The sequence below is a fragment of the Sitophilus oryzae genome, unplaced genomic scaffold, assembly GCF_002938485.1.
Source record: "Sitophilus oryzae breed Bouriz unplaced genomic scaffold, Soryzae_2.0 scaffold_1274_pilon_pilon, whole genome shotgun sequence".
NCBI classification, from domain to species: domain Eukaryota; kingdom Metazoa; phylum Arthropoda; class Insecta; order Coleoptera; family Curculionidae; genus Sitophilus; species Sitophilus oryzae.
In genome coordinates, this window is record NW_022145920.1 from 2,350,900 (window position 1) to 2,360,521 (window position 9,622).

The following is a 9,622-nucleotide window of genomic DNA, read 5'->3' on the forward strand; positions in this document are numbered from 1 at the left end:
GCATTATATGACATTGAATACAAGGAAATTTCCTATATAAATATTGAAAGACATATCCAACGACATTACTTTTTTTTAAAACAATTTTTTTTTAACTTTACTAAAACTAATTTCTACATTGTTGTTTTGAGCTCGATCAAACAGTGAATAAAGTACCACAATGAACTGAATTGTAGAACGTTCAGTTCAGGCGAGAACTCCTTTACCAAAGCTACAAAATTTGAATATAAAAACCTGTACACAAGTTTACCTTAATTTTTAATGCATAGAATTGTAGATATAGTATTATTTAAAAAATAAAAAATAAATAAAATATATTATGTAATTTTCAATTTAATATGGAATCTTTATGATCACCCTGTATAATTAGTTTTAGCTTATTATACTTTTTCGTCTATCAACCAGTTTAAAAAGACTGCAAAGTTTTATACAGCTTACTCCTAAATATAAATGTTGTTTCTGAATTAGTGTCATGTTTTAAATAGAATTCGATAATAAAAAAAATTACTGCCTCAAATACATGTGTACATAAGATTAGAGTAAAAAATCGCTTATGCCATATAGTTATTTTTCGACAAATCTTAAAGATGTTTTTTTGTATTCATTAATATGGTTTTTGTGTAAAAAGAGACGATTCAGGGCGGTACCCTTTTTTTATATTCTAGTTCATAATTAATATTTCCCTGTGCAATTATTTATAAACCGGTGTTTTTATATTATCGCCTGTATTTAAAAGAATTTATTTTTGTATATTTTATTTATTGTTATGTAAATGTCTGTCATACAAAGTCCAAAAGAATGTAATACTCACTGATTGCAGGTGTGTAACAATATTATTAAAAAAAATCAGTCTTGCGTTGTAAAAAAAGTTGAAAACAAATTATTAATATTTTACATTATTTAAGCCATATTCTTTTTAGAATCGAATTATTTAGCGTTAGTATTTTGTAATGCATATAGGTATTATAGTAGTTAGCATAATTGTTTGCGATTAATAATGCTATCAAATCTTCACGAACTAATGAAAAGGAATATGTTAAAATTCATTAAATTTATATAATACATTTGTACAGACCTTATTTATTGTTATAAAGAAAAATGTAGAAGAAACAATGGGTGCACGCTGCACAGAGTTACTGAATATGTATGAACATTTTTGTCACCTATTTGTTATTGACAGTTATTGTAAATATAACCTGTATAAAGTTAAAATAAATTACAAATTAAAATAAACAAATTTTATTTAAACAAAATAAAAATAAATTATTTGAAAGATACAACGGCTTTTCTTACAGTTGGGTTTATTAAATCTTCTTCGTTTTCTGATCCTTCAGAGCAAGTAACAAAGGATCTTCTGGAATTGGCAGTGCAAGTCTAAGTAAAATTAAAAATATAAACAGCAAAAATAGAATTCAAGTGAAAATGAAAAAGACTGAGGAATGGAAAGGCGACTGAAAATGTATATCAAAATGGAATTCTTAGAACATGTAAGTTTATTTGGACTACATTTTAGGATTACTGAACTTATTATGCAGGGGGTTCCATAAAAGTTGTTTACCATCATTTGTTTCTTGGATTATACCGGGTGCGTCTCAAAAGAGGCTCACTTCTATAACTTTCTTACTTTTTCACATACAAGTACGAAATTTGGTATATTAGTATATGACATAAATTAGGATTGATTGACGTATTCAATTGTTTTTGGCCACTTCCTGTTTCACCGAAAATAACTATAACTTTTGATTTTTAAATGGCCCTCTCGGTATTTTTATACTTTATTCGATATAAAATGATACTCTGAATAGAATGACATATCATATATCAACTTTTGACATTTTCTCATATGGTTTATTTGAAATTGTAACATGCAATTCAAAACGATAATTTGACTCGAAATACCAAGTGTGGTACCTATCAAATTATTCGTAAAAAATGTTTTTAATGCTATTTGCTAAATGCTAATGAGCCACCCTCGTTTCATTTGGAAAAATTGAGATATGATTAAAAATACGATTTGGGCATCTTTTAACTGGCCAGGACAAGACACGAAAAATATTAGACGATCAAGTCTATTTTCCAAGGCTACTGAAATAAAAAGTAGTAGTTTTAACACACAACCATTGCACTCTAGATTGAAATTTAAAATGCGATTTTTTTAAAGCGAAAATGTCAAAAGTTAACATATGATATGTCATTATATTCAGAGTGTTATTTTCCATATCATTTTCTATTGAATAAAGGAAAAAATACCGAGGGTGTCATTTAAAAATCAAAAGTTGTAATCGTTTCCGGTGAAACCGAAAGTGATCCAAAATAATTGAATATGTCAATCAATTCTAATTTATGTCATATACTAACATACCAAATCTCGTTTTTTTATTTGAAAAAATAGAATAGTTATATTAGTGAGTCACTTTTGAGACGCACCCGGTATATAAAAATAAGGGTAGCTTCATTTATGGAGGGTAACGGTACGTATACATCGGTGCGCTGAGCCGAGCGTTAGCCGCGCGTTACTTTTATTGTTTTAACAAACATCCCGCGATCCATAGAAATCCCGCGAACTTTCGTTTAATCGTTAATCAAGTCTCTATCATCCGAGAAGAGCTACGCAATTTTAGGGATGAGTAATGTGACTCTTTAAACACTCCATTAATAAACAATATTCAAAGAAAAAAACACAAAAAAAAGGGAATTTATTCAAAGAAAACACACAATATCACTGATAAAGGCGCGCGGAATGCGCGCGGTGTCTTCTCCGGCCGTCCCAATTGAACAGCGAACATAAACTTAATTCGGGTTTCTCTTATTAGCGATTCTGAACCGTCCCAGAACTGTGATGCGTATGCGCAGAAGGAAATATGAAGACATTATTTCAATTGCGCATGCGCTGCAGAGTTCTAGGACGGTTCAGAATCGGTAATAACAAGAACCCGAAAAAGCTAATAGAAAGCGGAGCGTCGAAAAACCGACTGGAGATGGTCGCGGCAAGCGGTTTGCGTGCAGAGCGCGCGCAACCGGAAAACGCGCGTTCGCGGCGCAGCGCGCCAATGTATACGTGCCATAAGAGAAATTTTAAAAATTTTGTACTTTTCGATAAATATTTTGGATTTTCTTTTTTGTTAACAAACATAATATCTTGCTAATATGGCAACGTAGATTGTAGATTAAATTTAGAGGAGCGAAGACGCAAAAAATCCAGAACTCTAAATTTAAGCAAAAATTCTTTAAAAAAATTTCAAAGTAAAATAACTAGGCTATTTTGCACTTATTTGAAAAAAGGGAAAATGTATTTCTTTTATCGAGATCTACAGCCCTGAAAATATGTTCACATATATGAAATGTCATCAATGGTCATTTCTAAGCTAACATTACCGCCGCATTTAAAATTTAAGGCGTTAGTGTTTAAGTATGTGTAATGAATGTTAGGTTAGGTTAAGTTAGTAAGTAATCAACTTAAACTGTTGAGCTGTTGAGATTACCAAGTGCTAAACACATGCTAAATTGTAATTGAATATAACAAACGATGTACAAATAATAACGCATACAGTAATATTTTTTTGTATCCCTTACGTGGTATTTGGCAACATTAAGTCAGTTTTCTCTGTAAAAGTCGCTTGTGTTACATCGTTTTTCCCTTACCCTTCAAATCAACCCTTGTGAATTTATAGAGGCATAATCACAAAATATTTTTAATAAATATACTGTATAATCGAAAAAATGGCATCCTGTTGGCTTAAAAAAGACGATTGATAACGAACGATATTCAACAATTCAATGTTGAATGTTGTTCATTACAATATTTACCGAAAAAAACGTTCCCAAAGAGTCTGTACTTATACATGACAGCATGTCGTCAGCTTGGGAGTTGATTCTCAACAAAGAATTAGTAAATCTACAATAATTAGAAAAAAAAACATTTTTAAAACTAAATTAAACTAAATATTTTAATATGCCTACTTATGCGATAAATCTGTTGAATCTACTAAATCCCTATCTGTTTGAAGTGTTTCCTGTTTCAGTGCATCCGAATCTTCCATGTTATTATATTTCCGGTATATATTAAAGTTATTTGCTATGTCTAGCAAAGAGGTTTTATTGTTGGAGAGATCCAAACCTTCGATTATATAAAACTGGTTAGAGCATCTTGCTTTCATTCTTGCACATCTAAAAGTGTAAATCAGAGAAGTACATTAAGTGTCAATTAATAAAGGTATAAAAAATAGCTTAAAACGTACCTCGAACAGAAAAAAACAATGGTAGCTAACATGCAAAACATTGCAACTGAAACACCGCATATTATCCCTGCAATAAGAGCTTAAATTAGTTTATTAAAAATAATGTTAATATTAAAATATTTTTACATTACATGTTTATGCTTACATAAATATATTGAATTCATTGCTAAAGTCATTGTCGTTAATGTGCATTAACCCATTTGTAACAAAGAACTATATAATGTGCAATTTTATTCTTATAAATACAAATCTCCAAATCTACATAAAAACACCAAGGAATTTCATATCTCCTTAAAAAATTGAGATTATTTATAGTGTCCTTTTTTTCGTACCTATAGAAGGTAGGTATGAAATAAAAATTATCTGCATCTTGAAATGTGATTAAACTCTTTAATATAAAAACGAATTAAAATAATTAGAATATATCTATAAAATTTTAAGTTTCAACTTTTATTGTTTCTTGGTTTTAGGTCATAAAAACGTAATCTTGAAAATCTACATTTATTTATAAAAATACGTCTAACAGCGTTTTCAGATGGAGCGGAGCGTCCGCGACCGCGACGGCCTGTCCGCGACTTCGAACAAGTACCATAAGTTTATATGAACGATTTCACATGGGTCGCGTATGCTCCGCCCGGATAAGCTATATTGAAATAACATCCGCGCGTATGGTCCGCTCCATCTGAAAGCGCTGTGAAAGGCGCATTCTTACGACTCGTGTACTTGACAAACATTTGTAATTGGTATACAGGATATACAGGGTGTTTCAAAACAAATGCGAAAAAATTCAGGGGGTGATTCCTTGTTCAAAATAAAGGGTAGTTTGCTTTATAAACGTTGGGTCAAAAGTCAACCATTAGGGAGATATCGCGGTACAAAGATGGCGGAAAAATAATGTTTTTATTTTTTATCTTGGAAACGAAAAGAGATAGACTAATGAAATTTTATGGAAGCATTACTGTTATGAAAACACACTTTCTGGTAATTTTTTCATTTTTTTAAAATGAGTGGAAGGGGTTGAAATAAACTGCCCCTATCATTCTTGTTAACGAAATTTAAAGAAAAATCTTATCAAACACATGCAAAAAAATTAATTTGGATAGTTTAGTTTGTTTAGAAACTTATTTATCTCTTGTGTTTTTTTGATAAAACTCACCGATTTGAAATTAAAAAATAAAATGTAAAGCATTACATGTCAGGACAAAAAAGATTTTTAGATTAAGAATCTAGTGATAATAACGATAATAATAATCATGTAGATAATAACGTATTGCAGTAGAGTAATGTCAAATAAAATAATATTAGGAACATCCTAAAAAGTAACAGCGGCCGACTAGATTTTTTCCTAAAAAAAATTACAGCAGCCAACTAGATTCTTTATCAGAAAATGTTTTTGTCCTGACATGTAATGCTTTACATTTTATTTTTTAATTTCAAATCGGTGAGTTTTATCAAAAAAATACAAGAAATAAAAAAGTTTGAACATCGATTACATGCCCAATATAATTTTACATATTCAATGACAGCGATCTTTATTTTCATAGCCATCGCTGACGCCGTTTTTTTTTTCGATTATACGGTACAGGTCTATTTAATTTTTTGATTATGTAACGAGCACTTTGTTTACTCACTTGTTTAAATGTTAATAATTACCGAAAAAATGTTATCACGTAAAGGAGAGCGTAATTAGGGCGTTGGGTGCGATAATCTATACCAATATATAAAATCCTTAAGTGACTGACATACTGATTAATCACGATCCTGCTCAAACCACTCAACGTAAGCAGCTCAATTTTGGCAAACGGATTGACTGTAGCACAGAATATCTAGCTACGCAACAGAAAAATACTCGAAATGAAAGAGCTAAAATTGCACAAATAAAATACTAGATGGCGCGACAATATCATAATCAGAATATAATTGGAAATTTTCAACTTTCGGTTTTGGATCGACGTAGATCGACGGCACGTCGAGGCCTTGGAGCTCGGCTAAAATGCACAGTTGCTAGATTCAAACAGACTTTAATTGACATCCCATTCTTTTCTGGTGTATAATAATTCCTTTCTATTCTTCGTTTCTTGTCAGATACACTTATATTAATTATTCGTTTGGCTTTTAAAATAGTTTTAATTTTAAGTATATTATTAGAAAACATATGCTCTCAAAATGCATTTTAATATACACTACTTTATTATGTTAACTAAGAAAATAACTTTAACTACCTTTAAAATTAATAATATACAGGGCTATTGATAATGATATTTATTAATGCTGAAACGTTATTAATGAAATATACGTTTAATAATAATGGAAATGATTTATTAAAATGCAGTACAAAAAAAATACTATAATAACAATTTTTTTCTGTTTGCCACGTTATTTATATAGACCTAGGTAGATTTTAAAAAAGTGACACAGGTACAATTAATAATATATTAGTTAAGCATAAAAATTGCTGTCACGACATCGTACAATAAATTAAAATTAATAAAATAAATTAAAATTATTAATTAAACAAATCTTTATAAAGAAACACAAGTATATCAAATTTGGGCCCAATCGAACGCCAGGAAATGGTATCGTAATATGGTACTACATTATGGTACCCCTTGATATGCTTTATGCTACCATAATATTGCAATGTAATAATTGAATTGTAATATTGTAATGCAAATCAAAAATACGCAAGTATAATCAAATATGAGCCCAATCGAACGTCCACGGTCAAAGGTACCACTTTATATATGCATCATAGTAGATGCATTATAGTACCATCATATTACAATGTCACCGAAGATACTTACTATACCAAGTTAAGCCCAATCGAACGCCAGCAAATGGTATCGTATATGGTACTATTATGGTACCTCTTGACATGCTTCATGGTACCATAATATTGCAATGTCATCAAAAATATGCAAGTATATATCAAATATGAGCCCAAATGAACATCAGGAAGTGGTATCATAATATGGTACTATAGAAGGTACCAATTTATATGCTCCATGGTGCCATCATATTACGATGTTACCGAAAATACGTAGTATACAAAGTTTAAGATCTATCGAACGCCAGGAAATGGTATCGTAATATTTTACTACATTATGGTACTCCTTGATATGCTTCATGGTACCATAATATTGCAATGTCATCAAAAATACGCAAGTATAATCAAATATGAGCCCAATCGAACGTCAGGAAGTGGTATCGTAATATGGTACTATATTAAGGTACCACTTTATATATGCATCATAGTACCATCATATTACAATGTCATTGAAGATACTTACTATACCAAGTATAAGTCGAATCGCACGCCAGGAAATGGTATCGTATATGGTACCTCTATCGTATATGGTACCTCTATGTACTATTATGGTACCTCTTGATATGCTTCATGGTACCATAATATTACAATGTCACTGAAGATACGTAATATACCAAGTTTAAGCCCATTCGAACGCCATGTATCGTAATATGGTACTATATTACGGTATCACTGGATATGCTTCATGGTACCATAATATTGCAATGTCATGAAAAATACGCAAGTATATATCAAATACCGTATGATACCGAAAAAAACGGCGTCAAGTTGGCTGGGAAAAGACGATCGATGACATTTCCCAAATAAATTTACACATAAAATGACAGCGATTTTCATTTCATAGATCATACGGTATGAACACAATCGAACGTCAGGAAGTGGTGTCATAATAATAGAACAATAATTATTATATTCTCGCCGAATTACAATCAAAATTCAGGATTCAGTTAGAATCAAACGTCAGGAAGTGATTTTAATTCAGCTCGTAAGATTTAACTCCAACTAACACGGCGAGTTAAATACTTAAACGTTTGAAAAAAGAGCTCTAATCTATTTTAATATGTTTAAATGATGTAGCAAATTTGAAGCTAGGCTTTATCAGGAAATATTACAATATAAATTACACAATGGCAACACTGCATAAAATTCTTTTAAATTCCGTTTGTAGAAAACTGTTTTCTTTTAAATTTATCGCCCTCTGTTATGTAGTAGTGAAACTACCGCATCAAAATATCTGATTTGGAGACAGGCTTTTAAAGCCTGTCTCCTTTTGAGACCTACGATTTTATGCATGTAACGAGGCTTCTCTTGCGTAGCTAGATATTCTGTGACTGTAGGGTGTAGAGGTTCGATAAGAAGGGATTTTTCGAAATTCCAGTTCCAAGGGGGTGAAACCACCCCTCAAATATTACAATATTTTTTATTTAAAAAACGGTCAAGTTTCCGAAAAAACGCTTAAACACGTATATTTTATTACAAACCCCCCTGGGTGAAACGGGTGAAACTATCCCTCAAATATTAAAATATTTTTTATTTAAAAACCGGTGAGTTTTTCGGAAAAACTCTTAAACACGTATATTTTATTTTGTTGTTTTTCCATATTTTAAGATTTTTTATAAATTTATATAGGGTATTTCATAAAATATGTCCTTAGTAATCACGATTCTGCTTAAACTGCTTGACGTTTAAAGCTAATTTTTGGCAAACGGATTGACTGTGGGGTGTAGAGGTTCGATAAGGAGGGGTTTCTCGAAAAACGCCCCTCAAATATTACAATATTTGTTATTTAAAAAACAGTTAGTCTTTCGGGAAAACGCTTGGACAAGCATAATTTATTTGGTTTTTTTTTACAAATTTTGAATTTTTTTAAAAAATCATACAGGGTGTTCCAAAAAGTTGGGTAATTGATTAACCACGATTCTGCTTAAACTGCTTGACGTAAAAAGCTTATTTTTGGCAAACGGATTTTTCGAAAGTCAAATTCCAACGAGATGAAACTACCCCTCAAATATTACCAAGTTATATAATAATATCGCCATATTGTTTTTTCTCATGCTGACATAAATGTGAGAAAATTTTATCCAGTTTTATGTTAATGGAAATTCTTGCTTTGCTTTATCATCACCATTATATATATATAAGTCGGTTCAGAACGTTCTACGACGTTTTCCGACACCTAACCTCCACTCTTGTCTATTTAGCCAGAGATCATCAGGTATTTCTCTATTTTCTAGTTCTTTATCCACACTCTCCCTCCAGCTTCGTCGCGGCCTTCCTTCGTCGAGGTGTCCACAGTAAAATTTTTTTTGGTATTCTGTGATCGGGCATTCGTTGCACATGACCAAACCATATGAGTTGTTTTGTTCTTATGTCGTCCACAATTGTGTGTTCTGCTCCCATAATCTCCCTTACTCTGTTGTTGGATCATCACCATTACAAATGATTAATTCGACGCGAACGAAGTCGCTGGTACACGCTAGTATTCAATAATTCAACTTTCCCGAATATTCAACTTGATTTGACCAAAAGCAAAAAGGGATTCAAGCAGTTCGACGAA

At 31.3% G+C, this 9,622-nt stretch overlaps 1 protein-coding gene across 6 annotated transcripts; it reads right to left on the bottom strand.

Moving 5' to 3' along the window:
- Window positions 1-16: 16 nt before the first annotated feature.
- On the bottom strand, window positions 17-6,003 carry LOC115874339. Of its 6 annotated transcripts, none has more exons than XM_030889461.1 (5): window positions 5,985-6,003; window positions 4,239-4,305; window positions 3,961-4,167; window positions 3,808-3,895; window positions 17-1,374 (listed from the first exon to the last, which is right to left on the bottom strand). In XM_030889461.1, exons 2-5 carry the CDS (start codon window positions 4,277-4,279, stop codon window positions 1,264-1,266), a joined length of 447 nt encoding a protein of 148 aa, XP_030745321.1. In that variant the 5' UTR covers window positions 4,280-4,305; window positions 5,985-6,003; the 3' UTR covers window positions 17-1,263. The 6 variants fall into 6 exon arrangements, with proteins under 6 accessions (XP_030745321.1, XP_030745318.1, XP_030745320.1 ...); XM_030889458.1 differs by lacking the exon at window positions 5,985-6,003 and adding an exon at window positions 5,870-5,917; XM_030889460.1 differs by lacking the exon at window positions 5,985-6,003 and adding an exon at window positions 5,892-5,910.
- Between the last annotated feature and the right edge of the window lie 3,619 nt (window positions 6,004-9,622).

Bases quoted from the DNA above. Each gene is read 5' to 3' on its own strand.
- LOC115874339 (XM_030889456.1), bottom strand. From the start codon at position 4,414: ATGACTTTAGCAATGAATTCAATATATTTAT. The intron at 4,306-4,383 runs GTAAGCATAAAC...CTCTTATTGCAG, and splicing joins AATGAATTCAATATATTTAT to GGATAATATGCGGTGTTTCA. The intron at 3,896-3,960 runs GTAGGCATATTA...TAATTATTGTAG, and splicing joins TCAACAGATTTATCGCATAA to ATTTACTAATTCTTTGTTGA.